General features: G+C 38.7%; 1 protein-coding gene across 3 annotated transcripts in view; it reads left to right on the top strand.

Moving 5' to 3' along the window:
• Positions 1-1,867: 1,867 nt before the first annotated feature.
• Positions 1,868-26,348, top strand: part of RNGTT (RNA guanylyltransferase and 5'-phosphatase) — a 192,475-nt gene continuing 167,994 nt past the window's right edge. For 2 of the 3 annotated variants that reach the window (XR_012041408.1, XM_072855446.1), the window contains exons 1-6: positions 1,868-2,093; positions 9,519-9,628; positions 17,092-17,195; positions 17,321-17,409; positions 20,939-21,014; positions 24,203-24,452. Coding sequence is in view for 2 of the 3 variants with exons in the window: in XM_072855446.1 (XP_072711547.1) it covers positions 2,030-2,093; positions 9,519-9,628; positions 17,092-17,195; positions 17,321-17,409; positions 20,939-21,014; positions 24,203-24,452 (693 nt within the window). In the remaining variant the exon portion in view is untranslated. Of the gene's footprint in view, positions 2,094-8,440; positions 8,509-9,518; positions 9,629-17,091; positions 17,196-17,320; positions 17,410-20,938; positions 21,015-24,202; positions 24,453-26,348 lie in introns of all 3 variants that reach the window. The other variant, XM_072855448.1, reaches the window with a different exon arrangement.

Genomic DNA, 26,348 nt, shown 5'->3' with positions numbered 1-26,348 from the left:
AACCTAAGGGCTTCCTATTTTATCTGTACATACAACAGTGGTTAGTTCTGCAAGCTGTTGCACATACTGACTTGCAAAGGCAGCACACCTGGCTTATGGAAAAACAGAAAGTCCAGACAGAACAGTACTGAAATGTAAGTAACTGGAAAATAACCTACAAAAATAAAAATAATCTGTTGCTATTGTTTCCTAATGCTTCACTGAAGCCACCTGTACTGGTTTTGGCTGGGATAGTTAATTTTCTTCATAGTAGCTCATAGGGCGCTGCATTTTAGATTTGTGACCACAACAGTGCTGACTGATAACACAGGGATATTTTAGCTATTGCTGAGCAGTGCTTGAACAGCATCAAGACCTTTTCTGCTTCTCACACTGCCCCACCAGCGAGTAGGCTGGGAGTGCACAAGTTGGGAGGGGACACAGCTGGGACTGCTGACCCCAGCTGACCAAAGGGATATCCCATACCGCATGACGTCATGCTCAGCAATGAAAACTGGGAGGAGGAAGGGAGGGACATTTGGAGTTACGGCTTTTTTCTTCCCAAGTAACCATTGTGAGGGATGAAGCCCTACTTTCCTGGAAATGGCTAAACACCTGCCTGCCAATGGGAAGTAGTGAATGGATTCCTTATTTTTCCTTATCTTTATCTCAACCCACGAGTTTTCTCACTTTTACCCTTCTGATTCCCCTTTCTCCCCTGTCCCGCTGCAGGGGAGCGAGCGAGCAAGTGGCTGCGTGGGGCTTAGCTGCCTACTGGAGTTAAACCACACCAACACCTTAAATATTCCTTTCACGTAGGCAAACACTGCCAGGCTACAATTCTTCAACCGAGTCCACGTAAGCAGACCACTTTAAGCCCACTGAGATTTTCACTGGGATTCTGTATAGAAACACAGTTTTTGTTACGTGAACCTATCTGCAAGCCTAATCTTTCTGGCCATGGCTTTTTACAAAAGAAAGAGAAGGCCCAGTGCAGAGGCATCTCTGCTACACTGGCAAACCCATTACGTGCAGACTAGAATAGTTGGAGCAAGGACCCATCTATTTCCACCTCCAGTCCCAGCTATAAGGGAACATCCAGGGAGAATTAAAAGCAGGGCAAGCACATCTGTCCAAGCCTCCAGCTATTTTCAGCTCAGGACGTTTCCCGAGGCGGACGTAGCCTGCTACTTTAGTACCTTTCAATTACTTTCTTTCAAGTACCTGCCCAGCCTCCCCTGAAGCCCAGGTAAACCCTTCACATGTGCAACAGCCTTTGCCAGCGAGCCCCGCAGTTCCGGCAGCACAAGTGATCCCTCCACCTGCTCCCAAGCGAGCTCCTGCTACTTTATTATTCCTGGCCCCACAGCCCTCACTCGCAGGAGCCCGTGGCAGTTTGTGACCACCTCTCCTCCCAGGCTGCCTCCTTTCCAGGCTGAGGAGCCCTGGTGTCGGCCGCCCTCTTCGAGTGAAAAGCCCTCCTCGCTTTTCACTGGGAATCCTTCCCCGCCCCAGTATGCCTTTTACGGAGACGAGGGAACCAAAGCTCAGCCAACACCTCGGGCTCGCGTAGCTGCACAGCCCGGAGGCGGCACAGCGAAGCGCTCCTTCACTCTCCCCGCCTTTCCCGCTACCCCGCGAGGAGTGACGGGTCCCACGGCCCGCGCCTTGCCGCGGCGCCCTTTCCCCGCTACCCTCACCCCCTCCCGAAGGCCCCGGCCCGGCGCCGCGCCGCCAGCGGCCCTCCCCGCCGCTCGCCGGGGCACCCCTGGGCCGCGGGGCCCGGTGCCCACCGGGCGGGCAGGCAGCCCGCCCCCGGCGCTGCGAGCCTCGGGCTCCGACCCGGAAGCGGAAGCGGCGGCGGCCGCCGCGGTGCACTGTGGGCTAGCGGCGGCTGAGGCGGAGCTGGGTCTGAATGAAGGCGCCGCGGGCGAGGGGCCGCCGGCGCCGCTGAGCGCCCCGGGGCCGCGCCCGCCCCGCACCCCGCGCCCCCTCCTCCGCTCCCCTCCCCCCGCGGGCGGGCAGCGGCGGCGGCCGCCCGGGCCCCGCCATGTCCTACAACAAGATCCCGCCGCGCTGGCTCCACTGCCCCAGGAGGGGGCAGCCCGTGGCAGGTGAGCGCCCGGCCCGGCCCGGCCCGGCCCGGCCCGGTCCGGCCCTGCCCCGCCCCGGGGCGGCTGTGTGGCGGAAGCGGGGACGGCCCCCTCCCCTCCGCTGCGCTCCCCTGCCCGCCGGTCCCGGCCCCCCACCCCCGCTCCGCCTCAGCGCCGCGGGGCGGGCGGGGGCCTCCTTGGGGCCGCCGCGGCCCCTCGCCCGCCGGCCCGGCCGAGGCTCTTTGTCCCGGGGCCGCGGCTGTGCTGGTGCGGGGGCTCCGGGCGGCCGTTCCCCCCTGAGCTCCCTGGGCCGGTGGTTGTCCCGGAGCTGACTTCCCGCAGGGCGGTTGTTTTCCCTGAAGCCCAGCCCGCAGCAGGGCTTTTCCTTCAGCGCGGGGGCTCGCCCTCCCTTCGGCTAAGGCAGCCCCTGAAACCGATTCGCCCCGGCTCCCTTGCAGGGGTACAGGCCCCCTCCTGCCCATGGGAGCATTAATGCTGGGTTCTCCCTTCACACTGTTTAAGTTTAGCACTAAAACTTTTCCCGTCCGTCACGTCTGATGAGAGAGATGGCAGCCGGGCGTGCAGAAGCTGCCGTGCTGGAGCACACCTCAGCCCTGACCAGTCCCCTGTGCAGCCTCTTCCTTGTTCTTTTTTTTTTTTTTTTTTTTTTTTCTGCTGAAGGCTCTGATGTTTATCAGTGTTGATCTGTTACTGGGCCGACTGACAGTAACCTGTCAGTCACTGGTGTGTCCCTAAGCTGTTTAGCTGGAGGATGAGTTTAAGAGCTGTACTCCAAAGTTTCATGTGTATTTCAGGTTTTGTCAGCAATTGCCGTCATCTTGGATGTTCTTACCTGTAACACGCTGTCTGTCTTGATTGTTGCTAGGTATCTAGTCTTGCTGGCATCTAGTGGCAGTGAATTAGGTATCGTGTAAACACACATTTTTTGATTGTGAGTTAACTACCGTACTGACTTCAGTTGAATGTTTCCCCTGCTGCCTTGTATGAGATAGGGTAAACAAACTTTGCTCTTTTCAGTTTTTTTCAAGTTCTTCTTTCCTTTATCAGGTAAGCAATTCCAACCCCCAGGTTTTTTTTTCCACAATATTTTCTAGTTTTCACTCCTTCATCTTCCTATCTGTGATAATTTAAAGGTATTTTTTCAAAACACAGCACTTGCTACTCAGCGTGCTGTTCTAGATGGCACTGTGCCCTGACTTGCTTAATAGTTACAACTCCTGTATTTTCTATCCCATGTTTCCACATCATCTTCTTACGGTTTTTTTGGTAGCAGTTGGTTGTGGAGCTGAAGACACTGATGACTGTTTACAGGTTTATTCAGAACCTGGTGAGACATCTCAGTAGGCTTAATCTTCCCATCAGTATGCATTATTTGGCATTTATCAGTATTTAATTTCAGTTGTTCTTTTTGTGGGTTACTGGTTTCCGTCAAGTTCCTTATGTTTCTCTGAACTTGACTTAATTAAATAAGAGCATTGTCGTATTGCTCATCTCCACTATCTCTTTTTCCTGATCGTTGACAAATGCGTTGCTTTGTATCTAATAAGATACTTGATAGCCTAGGTTTTTAGCCTTTGACTGTGACAAAAATAGACTCATGACTCTTTATTCTTTGTTTTTCTTCTCAGCAAGTTCTTGATCTCTAGAAGTTGTTGCTCTTGTTTGTCTGTCTTTTGAAGCCGTGGCTTCTCAAAAATAGCAACACAGAGTAAGCAAGAATGCAGGTCATCAGCATGTCATCTGCTGTGCCATCACTGCTTGTGTGTTTGTTTATTCAGTAACTGCAAGGTAATTCTTTTCCATTTGGTGCGATCATGCATAAGAAGTTACTGCACAAAAAAAAAGGAAAGTGCTTGGTTAATTTCTTTGGGTGCTTTATTGTAATGTATTCTTATATTAGTTTACCTGATTTTAATTTTTTTAGTGTGTACAATTTACCAGAAGTCATAGTACACCTTCAGTCTTCTCTCCTTTTTTGCTATTTTACATTCAAAGACATCTAACAGTTTTATTGAGAGATAATTTTTAAAGTTTATTGATGTTGGTACTGTCTCCCAGATGTGTTATATTCTAGTTTTAATTAGCATTTCAATCAAATTTCTATGCATCTGTGCATGACTTTATTCCCATCTGATAGTGTAACAGTAAGGTTGCTGAGCAAGGTTTGTCTGGCTTCTGTGGGCTAATATTCATCAAGTGTTTTGTCATGACCCTCTTGTCTTATGGCTGTGGCATCTAGAATTTCTAAGTGACCTCAAATACAAGTACTAATGAGGCCTGGAGCTCTTCTGTTGGTGTGATTGGGTTCATTCAGGTTTACAGGACCCTTCATCCTGAATGACGTGAATTGATCTAGGTCTCCCATTATTTTCCAGTTTACTTCTTTAAGTTGGTGTTTTTTCTGCCACTTTCTGGTTTTATGGTACAGAAGTTCTTCAGAATGGCACGTTTTCACATTTATTGCATTGTGGTAGCACCTCAGTCATGTACTTGATGAAAAGAGCTTTCTCTGAACTCCTAGATCTGAAGTGATTGGGTTGCTTCAGCCTTACTGCCTTCACATCGCCATCTCTGCAGGTACCTACTTTTTATAACCACCAAAAACCCAGTCCGTTTTGGTTTTGCCATGGAAAGTGCTAGCAAGATATTGAAGAAAAGACATAAGAAGTGTCTCAGCAGTGTCTTTCAGTCTCCTCCCATTGATTCATATTAGTTAATCCTGTTCTAGACATACATGCAGCATGCAGAACAGTGAGATATTATTAAAAACATCCATATTGCATACGGTTGTAGAGATAACACCTTAAATAGAAGACTAACGCCTCTCGTTCAGGAAGTTGCTGAGCTATAGCTTGTTGTAGTTGGGGAGACTGATCTGATGATGGATTGTCATTGTCATTGTTTTACATTCTTTCCTAGGCATGTTTTATTGACCTGTTTTGGTGATAAGATACGAGGTGAAATGGATGCTTTGACCCAGCATAGTTGTTCTTGAAACAGAAGACTGTTACTTTTTAGGGTGTTGTTTGTTTGGTTTTTTTTTAAATTGCAGATTTTACTATTTCATCTTATTCAGATTTCCCTTTCTTAACCTTAGTCACTTTACACAGTCTAGCCTTCCTAATCAATGCTCAATCTAAACATACCATGGTCATAAATAATTAGTGGCTATTGTCACGTATTGAGTTGATAGCTTCATGTCACAGAAAATTGGTCTAAATTAAGGGTAGCTTTTTCACTGGTATGCTCTGGAATGAAAGTTTTAAGAAAAGATAAAAAATGTGCCAAAATTTGAGCATGTATATGTACGAAATTTGAAGTCTTATATTGTTCACTTTGATTTCTCTCAGATTTATCTTCTTGATGTGTATGCTCTGACATACTGGACTCGTATGTTTAGAATTTTTAGCTATGTTTCAACCTAAAGAAATACCATCTGTTTTACAGGTAACTAATTTGGAAAATGGTTTTTAATATCCGCTTTCCAAAACTTTTTGACAAATTTGAACTTAATTGTGGAAGTAGGTAATCATCAAGTGTCAAGGTTCCAGTAACATTTTGAAGTTAATTTGAAAATTCCATTGAGGAGTTACAATTATTATCATAATTTAGTTTAGATGCACTAATGACTTGGAGTGCTTTGACATCCATGTAAAATATCACCTTGTTACTGTCAGATCATCTAGTTCAGCATGAAGAATTGGTTATTTAATTTTCAAATGCTTATGCATGGAGGTGTAAGTTGAGTTGCAATCAGTTTTTACTACAGCACTTCTTTAGCATAAGATGTAGGGCAGAATGGTAGCAAAGATTGTAGCTAATCGCTCATTTATACTTGCCCATGTTACTCAGAAAGGTTAGAAATCTGTCTTAGAATTAAAGCTTAAATTTTCTGTAGCTTAAACATGCTTGCTTGGAAGGGGCTTATATGCACACTGGGAAGGAGGATTTTCAAGCTTCTGTACAAAGATTAAATAGCAAATTTGCCAGGTAGGGAAATTTGGTTTTCTGTTACAAGAGGAACACAATATGAGATCGTATTCGAGATCTTTAATACTTGTGTAGCAGTCACAATTTAGAAAAACACAAGAATGTAAATTAGGAAGATAGTGATTACTGCAGAGGAATAATGTGAGATTATATTGCAAAGAGATGTAATTTATTTAAAGAACACACACACACAAAAACAAACAAAGAAAAAACCCCACCCCCCAAAAAACCCAGAGCCATTGTTTTCATAATCTGGTTACAAAATTTCCCTAAATTGGAACCTATTACATGCATTCACTGCTCTCTTCTGACCTTAGCAGGCAGCTTGTTTGCTGCCATATAAGATCTGTCTCTCAATGATACTGCCAAACTGCAATTTGTAGAAGTTGAGCACCTAAATACTTCCAAAGATCTGTGTTTGATCTTTGGAAGTGATAGTAAATGGGCTCTATTAAAATACTCATCACTTCCACAGCTGTGTAAAAGTGTTCAAATGCTGCAGGGGATGCTGACTAGACTACTTTGTCTGTGTTTTCCTGGTGATGAACAGGAATGTATTATGGTTGCTCAGAAGGAAATCAGAGTGAAAATCAAGTGCTAAATCAAGGTCTGCTACTGAGAAGAGAATGAACATGTTTGTTCTCTGTTCTAGCAGATGGAGAACAGGAGAGTCTTCAGTGCGATTGTACAGTCTCTAATCAGATGCTACAGGAAACAATCTTAACCTCCTGTTTTTCAACTCCATTCTCTTTTCCCAGCATCTCGTAAAGGATGGTAGTTTTCTTATGTATCCATTGACTCTTTTGTCAGTGCAGCTCCTTTTCTTAATTGAATGCCTTGGCTAAAAAAAGTTTAGTTACATTCTTCATGTTCTGTAATGGGTGAGTGGATGTATTAGGATGGGAGTGGCAAGTGGCAAAGTTAAAAAACTTTCAAACATGCTTGGTATTTTGCAAAACTTATGGTGATGATAGATTTTTGCATTAAGATAATGCAAAATTAGGATTTGCATAATCAGCCTCTACAGAGGAAGATTATAAGTTAATGTGGAAGGGTTAATAGTGAGTGAGAGAGGCTGAATGATAGTGTTGAAGATGACGAGGAACACAAGCTAGAAAATTAAAGTAGGTAGATCAAGAAATGAGGAAATGGAGGGGAGGTAACCAACCCAACAGCCGTGACCAGGGAGGAGGATGTATAACTGGTGGAATGAAAAGGCAAAGGGAAGTAAAGTGAAGTTAGGAGTCTTTCTAGCAGTCAAATAAGTTGAAGTTGAAGTGACTATAAATTTATTACCATTTAATGTGTATGTAGACTATATGAGTGAATAACTTTCCTTTTAGCTGTCAAGTTTGGAATGGTCTCAGACAAGTGTAACAGTGAGGGCATTTCTCATGTTGCTGATTAAGATCAAACCTGAGCTAACAAGTTGCATAAAGCTTCTCAGTTTCCATAACTATCTGTCTTCTGTGATTTATAATGTCTCTTTCCTAGAAGTTAAATGTTTGAGACTATGTAAGATGTTTTGATAGAATTTAAGGCTACAGAGAACTCTATGAACTTTAATTTATTGTGTAGAGAAACCTCTCAGCGGCATTAATTTAGTAAAAATGGTATGCATTTTTCTATTTTTACAGAGATTAGTGAGCTTCTCTCTCAAAACTTGATTTCTAGCCGAATACAATGGGTGTTTTAGTGTCTTTTCATTCCATGTGGTTTTTGTTTTGCTGAAAACAAGAGGATTTTGTTTCTTTTATTATGAGGAAATGTTCTGTCTTGATGAGAAAGCAGTATTTTCATGAGTAAATTTAGAAGAATTTTTTAGGGTTAGTGCTGGGTGTGCTGGTTCACTTGAGGATCTGAAACTGAACATTTAAATATGGTGTAAAGACTAGTGGATGGTGGCTGTTACTCTACATTAACAGCTGAACAGATGCATCACATGATTTAAGGAATAGTATAGAAAGGTGTTATGTTTTCCCTTAGTTCAAAATATCATGTGTGTATCTGTGTTTCTAAATAGGAAAAGCTTTTTAAAAGTTACTGAAGTTGTTTTTTTAAAAAATCATATACAGAGTGAACTGTCCTCCCCCCCCCAATTTATGTCTGGTGCTCCAATTTGGAGTTCTTCCTGCATTAAAAAAACATTTCTGCTGCTCTTCTGTGCCATACAATTATATGGTTGCATTTCCTTTGGTTTTAGAAGGGCTGTCTTTTTAACAGCATGTGAACAGTTTCATTAAAAAAAAAAAAGGTGTGTGGGGAAGAAAGTTCTGGGGCAATAAATTTTTGTGTTTTCTTGGGGGAGGGTTTGTTTAATCAGTCTTGGGATATAATTAATTTAAATATTTTCACAGCTATTTAGAAATGCTGAGGTTCTCCCAGTTTTACTCCCTGCCTGTATCATGAACCTTGGTGTGGCTGGGTAGGTATGTCAGGTCTCTTTCTTACTATCAGTTTGCATTCATTTTCCACAACTAACTGCAGTGCAGGGACCCAGGTGCTCACGGGAGGAGTTGTGCTGCTTCCCAGGAAGACGTGGTGGCAGTGACCTGGGCTCCAAGTTCTTGCCTGTTTGGAAGTGCAGGAAGAGCTGTTCGGTCAGTACGTGCTGCTCAAATACCTGTTCCTGCTGCACTTGGAGGGAAAGACATGCCTGTAGCTTGTTGGAATTCAGAAAGAAAGAGCTAGAGACCTCTAACGAGATAATTTCTGATATTTTGTGGTGGATGTGACGGATGAAAAATAAAATCAATATTAAAAAAAAATTTGGGTTTCTAGGGAGTGATGGATGTAGTCCAGTAAGTACTAATTCCGGTCAAGTTTTTGTTGTGGTTTTGTAACTTCCCCGATGTCTGAACCACATGTAAGTGTTGTGTTTCGGAGGGAAGGTTGAACATTGCCGCAGAACGTTGCTTCCCTTGCTTCCAACAAGCCTTAAGGAGCACGTTAGAAAGAACTGTAGTGGTGCATAGATGTTCAGGACCAAATGCATTTTTTTTGCAGTGAACTTTACCGTGTTTTATGTTTGCAGGTAATCAAAGCTGATGTTTACGTGGTTGGGTAGCAAACTGTCATTTTAAATACTATTTTCATGTTTTTAACTGTATTGAGTTTAAATTTTCTCTATTCTGTTGTTCATTGTAGCTCCGCAGCTTAAATCACACTAAAAGCTAGCTAAATATGTTAAATTACTTTGTTTTAGATGAGCTAACCTGTATTTCCTTTAAACTTCTAAACTTACTTGTGAATTCTGAGAACTCATAACTAAAAAATATTCCAGTTCAGCTGTTAAAGATACTTTTCTTGTGATTATTTTTCATTGAAGGCGAACCTCTAAATCTGCTCAGCACATTGCTTTGAAATTGCTAAGTTGTAAGTGTACATATACATGAGTATACATAAAATACTGCAAAATTTGATTATCTTTCATAGGGAAATTTTTACCTTTGAAGACAATGTTAGGACCAAGATACGATGAACAGGTTGCTGAAGAAAATCGTTTTCACCCGAGTATGTTATCCAACTACTTAAAGAGTCTGAAGGTAAAGTTAAATTTTCTAGTAATTGAAACATTACTTTCATTATTAATGTTTATTCAGATGTTGCTTTTCAGATTTAAGAAAAAAGTGGTTGATGGCTTCCTTTGGGACATCTGTACAGAAAATTTATTTTTTTGTTTACATTTTCAGGTTTTCTCTGCAACTCCTAATTTCCAAAAGTACTTTCTTATAGGCAAGAATTCGGCAAAATCCTCCAGCTCATTCACTGTATTAGCAGAAAGAATCTCACTCTTCTCTGTTATTACTGTTACATCTTGGAGAGGTGTTGTTGTCAAAATTCAGATAGTCTGAGTTTGTAGTTTTACAAACGACTGTTGCGTATGGATATGTTAAGTTGCAATTTTGCTTATAGGAGTGAAAGCATTTAAAAGTGAAAGGAGAATTTCATAGAACTCTTTTGTGGTTTCAATGCATAATTTTCTTCTTTTGATGCATAGAATGCTTTATGGTATCTAACCAGTCATACCCAAGTATGGAAGAAAACAATTTATGGATTTTATCCACTAAGTTCTTAGTGAAAAAAGATGCAGAAATAGAAAAAAAAATTTAGGAGCATGGATTGGGACCCAGGAATCATTGGGTTACAGAGTTGTGCTTCTGGCTTATTTCTTCATTCTCTGTTTTGCCCATTTCTGTCTGTCTACTTCAACTTGCATGTTGTTCTGCACTGTAGCGCAACTTTGACAATAAAGGTGGGGAACAGGACCTTTCCAGCCTTTCATGTAGGTCTGTGAAGTGTTGTGCCCAGTCCAGTGCATCTGGAGATGTGGGAAATGGGATTTTGAACCTCCCAGGCAAAGGCAGGCCTACAACCTAATTCTTTTAATCTGGTTATTAAACTGTTATATAGAAGGTTAGCACCATTTTTTTTGCCTGTGTGTTTTATAAAACTAATCATGCTAGTGACATTTTCTCTGTGTTTTTTTTGTTTTTTTTTTTTTGTTTATTTTTGGCTGTTGATGTAAGTTAAATTAATTCTGGACTTGTTTAACAATATCAGAGCTTAAACATCAGAAGAATCAGGTGACTAAAATATGGGAATCTTCATTTTATGAATCTTATTTAGGCTTAGGTATGAAGTAGATGGTGAGCTACTCAGTGTAGCAGCGATAGAAGTACCTGTGGGCTAATGTGAAAAGAAAGTACTATCAGTGAAGCATATGTGCCTCTTCTCAGGTGCTTGAACTGGTAGGATTTTTCTTGTTTGAATTCTTGGATCTATGCATCTAAATTCTACTTGAGTTCCTCTTTTATGCATTATGTTGTTTTTGACTCTGACTGGCTTTAATGGACATACCTAGAAATTTTCCAGAACCAATCTTACTCAAGGTTTAAAGTAATTTAAAATTCTGCTTATATTTTGAAGTTATAGAGAACTTCAGAGACTTACTCAGAATTTCTGACTATTTGCTTGTTAGTGATTTGTCACCAGAAAGAAATCATGGTGAGACCTCATAGCCTTTCCACTAGGCACATCAATCAGTTCTGTTGCAATACTACAAATTCATAATGTCTTGAGTGACATCAGATGATTAGACTCTGGTAGTACAATTACGCATGAGGATCCCCACTTATATTTTGGTAATTTTGGTTAATAAGCAGAACATATAATTTCTCTCAAACTCCTTGTTCTCATAAAATCTATTATATTGTCTTGAACCATGATATTGTTGCTGAATGTTTGCTATTTGAAAACATACGATTTTTTATTTGCTGAGGTACACAGTGGGTTACTGGAGTGCTATACTTGTAGAACAGCAGTTTACCAACAATCTGGTAATGAGATGAATGTACAATTGAGGAGACCTTGAAAAGTGGATTTGCCCAAGACAAAAGTAGCTCTCTCTGCATGATTCTCATCATTTTACTGCAGTGTGTTTTACTGCTAATACTTTGCAGAATGAATCACTTCTGAAACCTGGTTATTCCTTAAGTCCATATAATTTATCTCCCAAATAAGAGACTTCAGCAGAAACTTTTACATCTGGATTTTGGTAATAATGAGATACTGCTGCTACCACAGATTTTTGAAGGTACCTGTTCAGCATTTAAGACAACATCTGTCTGGGAGGAACTTTCTCTAACAAGCTTCCTGTGCGATTCCTTTTTCTCATGGAGCTGGTTGCTGAAAATCTGAATGTTAGAAATGGATTTGATAAGGCATAGCAATGCCGTTTTTCTTCTGATTGCCAGTATTGACATAGTATCTTAATGGTCTCATAAAAAAAATTTGCAGGAGCAATTGGTGACAGTATGAAGAATTTCATTTTTTTATTTCTTTCTTGGGTAGGTAGGTTAGTACTGTTTATGCTTTATAAAAGGTAGTTTTATTTCTGTTATGAAGAGCTAGGACATTAGTTAACTCAAAAGAATGTTTGGGTTAGCATTGTATGCTCAAGTTACAATATTCCTATTAGGAAAACTAGTTATCAGTTTTCAGCCACGTTATTGTTTTCACAGATAAATTTAATCACTGATTTAAACTATTTTCCTCAAATAAGAAATGCAAGAAAAATATCCTGTGACTGTAGAGAATTCAGTGTATTGTAGTGTGCTGTGTCCCTCCTGGGGAGGATGTTTTCAAGTTCCAACGTCTAATGAGAAACTTCTGGGGTTATACAAGGGGAACGTAGCTAAGCCTGTTTTCATTGCACAGCAGCAGACGAGCGTGTGCATAAGGCATTAATAGTTGGAGATAGCTGGAATGTGAGAAAGTGAGGAGGAAGGCTTTTATAACTGTAGGAGGACATGGAGAGCCTGGCCAAAATAAGTAAGAGCAGAATGGAGGTGGTATGAAGATCTCTATATTATTGTATGTAGAAGATGAGAATTTCAAGCTATCGATGAGCTTTTTTTTTCCTTCTATCCAGTCATCTTTTACAACTAGAACCAAGAAAAATTACTAGTTTCAATTGTGTTTCAGTGTGGTGTCTGAGATTGTAGTGTTGCAACAGCCCTTGTAAGAAATAAGTGTGTGTTTTAGTGAGAAGTTGCTCAACAATTTAAAATTATTCTTTCTTCCAAAGCTATGTCATTCAATGGGCGTGGTGGACTGAAAGATGTGAATCATGCAAAACATTGCCTGGAAAACCAGTTTTTTCCAGTGGGTGACTATCTATTTTAGCTTAGATAGTCTTTCAAAAATCAGCTCCTATTAAGAACTTTCTAGAAGCAAACTTAGGAGAGCGTGACTGAGAGGGTAACTGTGATGACTGGTGTGATGTCAGGGTTGCAGAGCAGAGCACCTGCGTGATGAACGTACGTGTATTAGAATCTATTCTATAGGTGAGAATTGTGGTCAGTCAGGACAAGCATAGTATAACCCGGGTTCAGTGACTGAAATATTTTGATTCCTGTGGTACCAGTGTTTTTTTGCATGGATTTTTGGAACATGATAATTATATACTTTGATACGTTACATAATCCCCCCCGCTTTTTAAAAATTTCTTTATCCTTTTCTTTTGCCTTGCACTCTCTAAATTGTAGCGTGTTATGTGCAGCTAATCCCATGAACTGAGAAAGCAAATGTTTATGCTTTCTGTAAAGCAAAGAAACTGCTTTCAGGCCTTATATGCTCTATATGCCATACATGCTTTTGTAGCTTTGGCTAAATTATGTCGGATCCTGTGCTGCTTTTGGCTGGGATAGAGTTAATTTTATTTATTGTAGCTAGTATGGGGCTATGTTTTGGATTTGTGCTGAAGACAGTGTTGATAACACAGGGATGTTTTAGTTGTTGCTGCACTAGTCAAGGACTTTTCAGCTTCCCATGCTCTGCCAGGTGCAGAAGAAGCTGGGAGGGGACACAGCCAGGATAGTTGATCCAAACTGACCAAAGGGCTATTCCATACCATATGATGTCATGCTCAGTATATAAAGCTTGGGAAGAAGAAGGAAGAGGGGGATGTTCGGAGTGATGGCGTTTGTCTTCCCAAGTAACCATCATGTGTGATGGAGCCCTGCTTTCCTGGAGATGGCTGAACACCTGCCTGCCCATGGGAAGTAGTGAATGAATTCCTTGTTTTGCTTTGCTTTGCCTATTAAACTGTCTTTATCTCAATCCCCGAGTTTTCTCACTTTTACTCTTCTGATTCTCTCCCCCATCCCACTGCGGGGGGAGTGAGCGAGCAGCTGTGTGGGGCTTAGTTGCAGGTTGGGGTTAAACCACGACAGATGCCCATTTGGTTTACTGCTCCATGAAATGTGTGAGGAACAGTGTCACTTCACAAGATCTTCACTTGTATATGATTTGTAATAATTGCAAAGGAATAGCAGGCCAGAAGTCCTAGAGTCCTGTAGTTCAGAATTTCCTCTCCAGCAGACACTTGCTGTATTTCATTCTCCTGTTGAAATTAAATGCAACATCCCAAATGCTTGGTGACAGTTTGGGTCTGAAGTATGTTGTAGTGTTCTCCTGGCATCTACGTGTCAGTCAGGAAACTGAAATCTGTAAGTGAGTATATTGAAAAGAGTAATTTCTAAAAGTTGAGGGAAAAGCATGTGAGTATTACTTGAGCTTAAAAGCTTTGACATAAAATTAATTTTTGTGCTTTCACGCATCTTCTCAGTGATAATTCTTCATTGTAGCAGGAGTTTGGGGAAGTTTGAAGGCTTCTGGTGGGAACATTTGAAGCTACTGGTATTTGAGAACAGTCAGGCTGGGAATTGGCTTTGAGTTTTCAACACTAAAATGTAATTGTATCTCTCCTAATTTTGGATGGGAGGATGTGAAACTATGTTCTGCAAATCACTTGCATTTCTTCTTGTAGCTCTCCTTTAACAATTTGGTATATTAAACAGTGTTACCTTTTAATCTGTCTTCATGCCTTTATTAAAAGTTGTTTTCCTCACGATTATTTTTCCCTTTCTCCAGACTGTTAGATGATACAGCATTTTTTTCAAGAGTAATTCACATTTTGGAATGTCTTCTTTCTTACTAGACTGGAACTGAATGCGAAAACCTTTACTTTAAAATGACATTTTCATTAAATCTTAATCTTACTTTGAAAATAACTTTTTTCCCCTTACATGAGGACATCTTGGAAGTGTTACACCTAACTCCATATTGTACATAAAAGAAGAGGTTATCAAGCTGAGCTATGTAGAAGCTGGAAGGAGGGTAATTAGGGGGCCATTTATGTGGCTTCATACTCTAGAGTGCTCTGGTGAAAACACACCTGATTCTCCTATGTCTTTTTGCCAACTCTAACCACACTATTGATAGGATGCAGAACACAAAGGGAGATTCTCATGCTTTTTTTGAGGCATGGCATGTTACTGGAAGATACTCTGTGGATTCCTTCCATGGAGCCATTGATTCGTAGAGTGGTAGAAAAATATCTAAATAGTTTTCATAGAACTAGCTTATTTTAGATGTACTTTTCTATCCTAGCATGTTGTCCTGTGCAATCACCTAGAAGTACTGGTGTGGGAATATGTCATTCTCCTCTGAACAGTTATTTTGAACTGGTTTATGTCAGCGTTGTAGTGTTATGGACCTGCAGTGTGTAGCACTTGGAAATTTTGTGTGATCTTACTTGTGAATTAAGTAGCCTTTGAGATATTTGCTAAATGCTTTTGAGAATGGAGGGGAAGGAAGGTAATCATTGAATTAATTGCCTTTTGTATACTTCCTACAAAATTAATCACTGGCTAGTATGCTGTCAGTCTGTATGTTTAACAGCTCAGTTGACACTAAATATTTGAGGTTTCAGGTGATGTAACATAGTTTTCAGGTGGGCCCTTACTGAAGTAGCTTGTATTTCTGCAAAACAGTTATAAAAGTAAACAAAGCATTCTGAATACAACATACAAAGTTGAAGTAAACAAGGAGAAATTCAGAACTGATTTGGATATTACACTACAAATGCTTAATGCTGCTGACATAACATTATGATGCTTTTTAATATCTGATAAATAACAGTATTATGAAAGTATGGAAGTATTATAAAAGTATTATGAAAGTATATCATCAGAACTTTGACTGCCATGGATAACTACCTCTGTAGATAACTGGAAATTTGTCTTTGGGGTCTACTGAACAACATATCCATGTGAAGCAGCTGTTTCTGAACTGTATTCCAGTTATAATTGGAATTTATCTTTCTTGAATTGTCTGGAAGCAGTGTTTTAATTTGTAGTTCTTCCAACTGCACTGTTAAATTATTGCCAGTCTGTTGACCTTAAGGTAAATAAAACCTGATCAAAATCCTGTTTATGAGTATGTGCTGGAATTTTAAATATATTGAGGATGCAGTGTTCTTCTATGGTTTTGTATGCATAACATGCTTCAGTGTTAATGTATTTTTAAGTGCACTATTTATTGATGTATCTTTAAAAAAGACAAAGCTATTGAACAAGGATTTTGCTAAACTACCACTATTAAAATGCCTTTTAAAAAGACATTTGGTGATGAGGATTCTACTTTAAAGCATGACATTCAGCATTTTGACCAAAAGCAATTACTTGCACTCATAAGGCAAGAAACCAGGAATACTTTCAGTACACAGGTGTGTTAGTGACCTGTTTTTGCACAGTAGTACTGGGAGGTTTATGGTTGGTGGAAATTTTGTTCGGACCAAGGGTCAGTAGGATGCACTTTGCTGATGTTCGCTGTGTGTTGGATGCCACCCAGTGGAATTTCTGCTTTCCATCTTGCTTTTTAAAAGCATAGTAACTTCCACAAGGCTACTTTAAAAGACCTATTTTACAGCTATAAAAAACAAACACTAAAAAAGTAAGTTCATGCACAAGGGGACACATTAGGGTAGAGTGGGCAAGGCAGCCTGAATTCAGGTACGTCCTAACATCTGAATGATTGACACTGCCACCTTAATTACTGACAGCATCTTTGAAGATTTCAAGTTGTTTTACATTTTAGCTTTGAATAAAATGTTTCTGAGAATTTAAGGGAATTTTTATTTTAAACTTGAAAAAGTGTTCATTTGTTTTGCACTCTAATTTAATGGATGGGGAAATTAAGATGAGTTATTTTTTCTGAGAGTATACATATATATAAGTCTCAGTAGTTAATTTTTATTATGGTATTTCCACTGTGCTGGTATTTAATATTGTTCTACTTAAAGCATAAGAACATCTGAATCCACCTTATTTGTCTTTTAACATGTTAAAATTCTTTACCAGATACTTTCCTGCTGTTAGCAGATCTTTCTTATATAGAAACGTTGGTGGGAACAAACTGAAGTTTTTGAATTGATGGCTAGTGCTAATTCAGACACCAGCTTTCACAAAGAAACACAGATGACTGTGATGGTGGTAAAATATAGATTTTATCAACAAATGCAATATTTAAGAATTTTTAATCTTGTAGCTGTAGCCTGCTATTGCTTTTAATTTGGATGCTATTAGCTATTTAGTATTTATGCACTGATATTTGAACCACATATATAAGTTTACTTTATTTTTTATTTTTTTTGTTTTTTTAGGTTAAAATGGGTTTACTGGTAGACTTGACCAACACCACTAGATTTTATGATAGGAATGATATAGAGAAAGAGGGGATTAAATATATAAAGCTCCAGTGTAAAGGGTAAGTTGTCTGCACTTTTTTAATATTAAGCTTTTAATTTGAAAGATCACACTGAAGTAATCTTTTTTTTTTCTCTTCCCTTTCCCCCAGCTGTCTCTTAATCTGTGTGTTCCTGTGTTTTTCAGGCATGGTGAGTGCCCTACACCTGAGAATACAGAAACATTTATCCGTGTATGTGAACACTTCAGTGATAAGAATCCCTCAGAGCTTATAGGTATGTCATCTTATATCCATTATATCCATCTTATATGCATTATTAGTTTTTACTGTTAATTTATTTCATATTTACTCATAACTGCAGTCTCTTGTTCTTAAAAGTCTAAGCAAAGGAATTTCCTCAATACAGTCTTTATGCATATATAGATTTGATTGCTTTTACTACAGAAATTAGTATGTTCCTGTTTTTTACAGGAACTAGTATGTTTCTGCATCCATCAGTTTGATTACAGCTATCAACTTAATGTGGAAAAATATACAGGCTTAAGAACTGTCTACAAATACATGGTACTTGCGTTGTGTTTTTGTAACTTCTCCTGATACAAATGCAGGTCATGTATTGCCTAAGTATTGTTTTGGCATTTGATGGTCTGGCTTACTTGAGGTCATATTTGATAACTGAATGATCAGAGATTCTTTAGCAAATGTCACAAAGCAGCTGATTAATTGCTGGAAACTGGTAGTAGATATTAGGCTAAGTTTTTCTTTTGTGGTATACTGTCTCGCAGTGAATATTTGAATGTTCTTAAGGATGATTTTTTTTTACCCAGAGCAAAATAAATTCTCAGTTTAATTTGGGTGGCTTCTAGTTTTACTTAAAACCATTTTATTCTGATTTCTGTTATGCACATTAATGTTCAACTCTATCTGCAAACTGTGAGAGACAAGAGATTACTTTACAGCTGAGTTTCCAGAGTCAGAATGGGTGTTGTCCTCAAGCCTCTTTGATAATTCTGCAACCTTCCTGAATCTTGAGTGTCTGTGTGACTTAGGAGTGCATGGAACATGTTTGTGTAGGTGTCATTGATAAGAGCTTGGTAAACTAGGCTGGTATGTTAATACAGTTTAGTGTTCATACCGAATCATAGAACTGTACAATAGTTGAGGTTGTTGGAAGAGACCTGTGGAAATCGGCTAGTCAGTTGCTCTTCCTTAGAGCAGGGCCAGCTAAAGCAGCTTGCTCAGGACTGTGCGCATTTGGGTTTTGACCATCTCCAAGCTTGGAGACTCCACAACATCTTCTGGCAACCTCTTCCAGTGTTTGCTCACCCTTACAATGTACAGGGGTTTTTTTCTTACGTTTAAACAGAATTTATTGTATTTCAATTTGTACGCATTCCTTCTTGTCCTGTCACTGAGAATTTTTTTTTTTTTCAGTGCTCAAGAGATTTAATTTGGGGACACACTTTTTCACATAATTTTCTTTTAGGTACTTTCTTATTTCTTGATTTCACATAGAATGCAGTTTTAATTTGAGACCCGTGTTTTCTTCTCTAAACTGTAACGCAAGTATGTGATACGAAAAACGAGGAACTGCTAAATGAGAGTGAGTGGGATCAGTCATCAACAATATTTCAAGTTCTGGTGCCAGTTCTGAAATATTGTTGATGACTGATCCCACTCACTCTCATTTAGCAGTTCCTCATTTTTCACTCTCCTTTCGCAGTTTCTCCACTTGATCCTCCAACAATATTTCAGAACTTAAAATATTGTTATGGTCAGCAATTTATATGGAGCATGGATAGCATGGTGATATCCTATAAATAGCAGACCCATTTAACTGGTATTTCAACTTTTAAAATGCCATTTTTAGTGTTGAGTCACTAACTTTTTGACTTCTATGAAGTTTGGAATGTTCTTCCATTATTTAGATTGTTTCACCTGTATGGAAAAAAAAAAAGTCAGTTAGAAAGAATCAAGAATAAAATAATGTGTTGACTAAGCTTTTAAATAACCTGTGGTTTAGGCTTTCATGGTAAAAGAGAAATGTTGGGATTTTCCATTTCCCTTCCATGAATTACTGAAAAGTTGTTTCTGATTCTGGACACTTGTTTCCTCTGACAGAGCATCAGAAGGACTGATGTGGTGGATGTTCTTATCAAAAACGAAAGCAGTCTGCAGCAGTGATAGTACTGCACCCTGTGTGATCATTCCCTTCCAAGCCTTTGGTCTCATTGCTGAGATGCTTCTTATCTTTGTCATGTGTATAAAATTATTGACTTAACCTTCTTGGTAGCAGTAACAGCTGCAGGACGTATTGATAGCAATTGTGTGCAATTTCATTTCCAGTGTCAAGGTTGGATATGAAAAGAGACTGAAATGTGAATGATAAATGAACAACATTTTCTCTTCAGCTAGAACAATATAGGTGGAAACTTTATTTTTGCAACTTGAAGGACTGGAGTATGCCTGCAAACCTGAAGGAAACAAAATGCAAAAACTTTGCTTAAGCAGAAAACAAAGGAGAAATGATTGCTGGGAACAAATTCTATAAGGAAGCTAAAATTAATTTGATTTGATGCAAGTTACACAGTTTTTAATATTATTAAATGGTTAGAGTGGATGAATCCAAGAAATTCATAGTAGTTTTTGCCTTGCTTTATTAAGAAGGGAAGATTGGTGGGACGGGCACAGAACCTGACCCTGATACAGTTGATACATATTTCTGTTTACCCCTATAAAGTTTCTGGTTTTTATCAGTCTACCCTTTGTAGGCATCTTTTTGATCTCCAGTAACAAAAATAAATACTTGCAGTGTAGAGGAGCGTATGGAAGAAAAGATAGATATTCACATTTTGTCTGAATAAGCATCAAGTGAATTGTTGCTAAACTTACCTTACTAACTATGGTAGAGAAATAAGGAAATAAAAGCTTAAGTGACTTGCTTCATGATCACAACTGAAAAAAGTGTTAATATTAAGAATAATTGCATTTGGTGTTAGTGGAAACTTTAATACTCTGATATTTCTAATTTAAAATGCAGTATGAGGAAGAGGCGACATCTTGCCTGAATCCTTCACATTTTTAATAGCACAAATTTTCAGTCTGGTTTGTTTATCACTAGATGGTGCTGTTGCGTTGAGAGAAAAAATGTTCCAACGCATTTGAGTCTTCCCCTCCCTTCACTAGGGGATGAATTCAGTAAAATAGAGGCTGAAGACTTAATTCTTTTTTTCTTACATAGAAAAGATCCATAATTCATGGTGATTATACTGTTGTATAGTTTTCTTTTTGTAGTTTTTTTCAAAATTAGTAAGTCTGGTCTTAGCATGGTAATAGCAAATTTGAAATAGAATTGTGGTCTATTGACACCGCTTTCAAGTTTGAGGTAGGGTAATCTGGATATTATTTTTATGCCTGATGGTGTGAAATGAATGTAATGCTTGTTGAATCCACTAAAAGCACAATTATTGAATTTGATTGTATTGTGTTCGTGAGCAGTCATTAAAAAATATTTTGAATCTTATCTGTATTAGCCATATTTCAGTTGCATTAAGTTAGTGCTCTTGAGTTGGGATAAACTGAAGTATCCTGTACTCTTGTTGCTAATAATTTGCAGAAATAATGTAATAAATTGCTTTTTAGGCTTATGTACCTTACGTGATCTGGGCTACCTTGATGGGAAGGAAGGTAACTCTTTAACGTTACTGATGAAGGTAGAAGGATCCAAAAACACACTTGTGAAACTAAAGCATGTTTGTTAAAACTACTTGCAAATGATTATGCCCTTTTCTTGTCTTGTCTAGGTGTCCATTGCACACATGGTTTCAATAGAACCGGATTTCTGATCTGTGCCTTTTTGGTTGAGAAGTTGGACTGGAGGTAACTTTGAATGTTAATTCCTAGGGATTTGTGGAGAGTGACCAAAGGCATCTTCAGTATGTTTCATTGTTCTGACAGCTATTCCAATGTATTCACTTTGTTATTTTAAAACTGCGTACTAATCTTGAGCAAACAACCTATATTAACATTATTTATATCATCCCTTGGTAGCTTAGCCTGTTTCAGGCAAGCTTTCCAGGTTGGGTAGGTCAAAAGTCAGCTGTACCTGCTGTGTGTGGGCTTTTAGGAGTGTATATATTGTATTGTGTCTCTTTCCCGTGGCATGTCCCACATTTTCAGTAAGAATGTAGAGTTCAGTGATGCCTTAAAGATTATTTCTCTTACTTTTTCATCTTTTTCATGTAGGTTTGCATGTAGGCTTTTTTTGGTTGAGTTCTGAAGAGAAGAGATTAGCTATGGCATATAGCTGTTAGCAATAGCAGAGTGACATGCTTGCTTCTGAAGGGTCAGGGGGAGACAAAGTCCTTGTTTCCAGCTTGTTGTTTGACTACAGTCTACAGCGTTCTTCTATACAGACTCACCTGGGTTTTTTGTGATTTAAAAATGTTGGTGCCCTCATAAAGAGTAGTGATCTTTTTCAGATAACTTCAGTGTAAAAAAAAATTGGCTGTACCACGCTGGTGGGCATGACTTTTGCATGTTTGGTAGTATTCACAAAACCCTATTTCCTTTCTGGTGGGGTCCCGCCTCAAGGCATGTTTCTTAACAAGCCTCTTAAGCATTCTGATGGTATTTCTTGTAGCATCCTTTAAGTGAAGAAAATTCTGCTCCTGTTGCAGCATTTTCTTATGACTGGACATACAGTTATTTGGTGCTTAGCATGTATGTGCAAGCTGTTTGCAAAGAACTAGGTCATTGTTGTCTGTTAGTAAACTTGGAATAAAGACAGTGGAGTAATGGAGACAGAACACCATTAGTAGTGGGTGGCTAAATCTTGGCAGAATCTTAGCTGAGTATAGGAAGCAGACACAGATACAAATATCTTTATAGCATGATTCTAGTTGTTCCTATGAACTGGCAAATTTGTATGCTTTTGATCTAACAATTTAAAAGCAGCATGCAATAATTAGACTCAGAATTGGTCCTCTGTTCTGAAGAGGAAATGCACTTGAACCTATTTGAATCTTCTGCTTTTATGCAGCTTCTCTTTATTCTCAAACCTCTGTGGGAAAAGCCTTAAAACTTAACAGCCATGGGTTGTTTGGTTTTTTTTTTGTTTTTTTTTTCTTCATTCAGATAGTTAATTATATCAAGTTTGTTCATCTCTGTCAGATTTTTTTAACAGAACACCCAGATATCACCTGGTAGGGAAAAATGTAGACAGCAAAAGAATGAATTTTGGCAAGGTGGTAGTTAATGATAAGCATTGTATCAAGGTAAATCCAATTTGCTGTATCATTCTTTAAAATAAGGCACTGTTGTTTGCTGGTGAGGAAATAAGATTTTCCTGATGGAAAAATCCATCCATATTCATTCCTTAAGCATATGCTATAGGAGTGCTGCTGATGTATTGTGAATACTGAGATGTATTTTATAGTTAGTTTAAAGAAAGGTCATCCAGACTGAAAACTCTCCAGCTAGTGATCAGAAACCTTACTTGATTCTCTTTTTCACAACTCATTTTTCCCAAAGACTGCTATGTTTCTAGAACTTGCAAAACGTATTTTCTTTCAGCTAGGTTTCTGTGCTTGAAATTTGTGCTGCCTCTTCTGGCTTTCATTGCCATCTATTCCAGAAAAGTATAGAGTTCTTCTAATATCATCAGAGACAAATTTGAGCATCTTTCAGGCCCCATCCCTTTTGATTTGTTTTGTCCTTTCAATGGCATTGATTACAGAAGATATGAAACCATTTAAGAAAGATACCAAAATAAAAAATGTCTTGTGAGGAAGAAATTAGGAGTCTTAGGAAACAGAATGGGGAAGAAAGTTCCTTCTAAATAACTCAGATTCTTAAACTGTCATTTCTGAGATCTGATGACTGACCATCTGATAGTCTCACTCTGGAAAATGTTTTGTTTTCTGCTCTTACCAAAGATCAGAAGAGAGAACCGAACTTACTGGTTCTTAGGAAGTGTTTCTGTCTATTCTGAGGGAAGTTTGCCTCATAAAGTTCTCAGGCTCCTTCCCATACTGTACAGATCAGACAAAAAATGCCTTTTGTATTTAAATTCTTTTTTCCATTTTAGCTATATGTTTTCCTTGTTCCCTTGGCAGGCTATTTTCTTATCTGAAAAAAAATCTTTTCACAGCGTGTACTATGTGCTTGTCAAGAAGCCTAACAGAGGCATGTACCTTTTGTGATTTCGCCTCTCTTTTATTTAGCAAGATTTCTAAATTTTGATCCATGGAGCATAACTGTTCCGTGCAGCCATGCTAAATTGAAGACAGAATTATGTCCAGTGTTTTATCTTAAAAAGGATCTATGAAAATAGCAACAATAAAACCCTTGTGCTGTGCTCGCTGTTGTATATTTTGGAGTGCTTTCCAGTTGGCTAGTAAAGGTGCGTGACTGTTAATTTTGGTTTCTAATTTTTTTGTGATCCAGTCTCCAGTTTATTAAAGCACTTAAGATTAAGTGTTAGCTGCATAATAAAAGACTTCTGAATTACAGTTTTTTATGAGAAACTTCTGGAAAGAGAAGTAATTTCAAAAGATTGGGATGCTTTTTCCCAGTGAGATGGCAAAACCTCTCATGAAAGGAAAGATAATTCTTAGGGGGAAAATGTAGCCATATTTGAATTTCAGCACTTGCATTTTTCTTCATTAAGTTTGTTCGTCTTTTTTCTTTGGTCTTTTTGGTCTTCATTCAGTCCTTAAGTACTTACCTACGTGTCACCCATTCCTTTTCTGTAGCAATAATAAAAGTTTTACCTAGGTGACCAGCAGACCACTATTAGCTACAATAAGGAGATGAAGCAGTGCAAGTTGCAGTTACTTCTGAGAACATATGCAGTGCCGACATAATTAAGCAGAATCTTGTGCAAGATCAACTGTTGCCAGGCTGATCTAAGCATGATGTTTCACATATAATGAATTTTTTTGCAATTACCAGTTTGGAATTTGTTTTAATTCTCAGTCCCAATGAATCTTATATTTGATAAGGCATAATATGACTAAAACATGTAAATTAAGCATCCAGAGTAATTTTCAGTTTTTATTTGACAGTATTGAGGCTGCTGTGGCTACTTTTGCTCAGGCTAGACCACCAGGTATTTATAAAGGTGACTATTTGAAGGAATTATTTCGTCGTTACGGAGATGAAGATGATGCACCGTCACCACCTGAGCTACCAGAATGGTGCTTTGATGACGATGAAGAGGAGGACGATGATAATGGTAAAACAGGAGGCCAAGAATCAGAACCTGGATCATCAAGCTCTTCCTTTGGCAAGAGGAGAAAAGAACGCCTAAAACTGGTATTTTTGGTTAAGAACTTACTATTCTAATTGCTAAACTTTATTTCATAAACTCATAGTTATCAGTTAATACGTAATACACGCTGTACAAGTGTCAATGCTCTTGCAAATGAGGTCTGGTAGTAGGGTCTCTAACCAGGAAAAACTGGTAGATTAATTGCAAGCTTTCTTATGTTTCCTGTATGAACTTTGAACTTTGACTTTCAACACCTTAACTATTCCAGTTGTAAAAATGACTTAAAATTTTTCTAATATAACAATTTTTTTTAAAGTTTGAGTTGAGATAGTAAAGCGCTTTTTAATTATTCACTCTATCTTTAGAGGTGAAATGTTATGGGGGGTATATGTAAACAGTTTTTACTTATTTTTTGTAGTCATGTGGATGAAATTCAGAATTTTTTAAATTCAGCGCTCATTTTGGTAAATATTCTTACTTTTGGAAATTTGGGAGGATTGAGAATTGGATTAGCAAAAAGCAATATGAGCTTAAAAACCCCGAGGCAGCTTTGAAATTATACTTTGTTCAAAGCTGTCTTAACTGTATAATGATAATAAATATGGCTGATCACTTATTGTGATTATTTTGACATACATCTGCATAATTTCGATGAAATAAGTTACTGTAGTTACCGTAGTACAGAACTAATACTCAAGTACAAAGAATATATTTGTATCATCTGCAGACTAATGACTCAGTTCTCTCCAGATTCCTGACTCTTTTTTTTTTATTTGCAGATAAAGTAGGGGAGAATGTTGCTGAGTGCAAAAATAGATTCAGTTCTTTTTGCATAATGCTGAATTATTTTACTTGTGTGCTGAGGTGTGTGTGTTTGCAAACACTTGGAAATCCTCATATGAAATATGCTGCAAAAATGCATTTTGTTGTTAGTGCAGCTGCTCAATATGGTTTACAGATGGAGTATGGAAGAAATTAGCCTGAAAGCAATACAAAATCTAGTCCAAAGAAGCAAGATGAACTTTGAAAACTTTCAAATAGTCCATCAGCTGGAATAAAAAATTGCCCACACTGTAAAAATCTGTAGTAAAAATATATTCAGTGATATGGCCGCTTCCTCCATTAGTGTTGCAGTAAAACATTGATACCTAAAAAAATTTATTTGGGCTGGAACTTCAAAACTGTTTTTTTGACTTGCCTTTTGATGCATTAGCAAATGAGGTGTGATGGCGAGGTCCAATGACAGCCTCTTTTCAGCAAGTATAAAACTAAACTGGTTTGTTTAACAGCAATCACGATACTGGCTTCCCAGGCTTTTTCTTATCTGCCACCATAGGTTTTTTGAAAGCTGGAAGCTAAATTATACGAATAAGCATATTAATAACTAAAAGTTAATTATGAGTTAGAGAATTTATGAAAGAAAGAATAATCTAGTTAATATGCATATTCGTATAATTCAGTTTTGCAGCTCTGGAGGAACATTCTTTGACATGAAGAGGAGGAACGGGGAGAATTCTTTACCATGGTTCTTGGCTGGCAGATTGGACTGCTTCTTAACTCAGTAGAGATGGATACAATCTATTTGTGATTCCTTGTAAATATGCGGTCTACAGGGGGAATGATTATCAGGTAAATACCTCTTGCTCAGATTTTCTTATTTTACTGTCTAAAGGGCTAAATTTTCAGCATTACATTGATTTCCTGTAGCAGATGTTTTCAGCCTTCGAATTTGACTCTTTCTCTAAACACCTAGGGGTAGACAGTGTCAAACTAGAGATGGCTGTGGTGATAGTGGTGTTCTGAAATGATTTCATTTTGACCCAAATCTTTGTGGGGACAGAGGAAAAGTTTAGGGGTAGAGAAGGAGACACCTCCTAGGCATCTTGCTAGGATAATGAATAGTCAGAAGCAACTGCCCACCTAGCCTGTGAAGTGAAGTT

The sequence above is a fragment of the Ciconia boyciana genome, chromosome 3 (genome assembly GCF_034638445.1).
Source record: "Ciconia boyciana chromosome 3, ASM3463844v1, whole genome shotgun sequence".
In the NCBI taxonomy this organism is placed as follows: domain Eukaryota; kingdom Metazoa; phylum Chordata; class Aves; order Ciconiiformes; family Ciconiidae; genus Ciconia; species Ciconia boyciana.
This window is presented reverse-complemented; position numbering and strand designations above follow the sequence as displayed.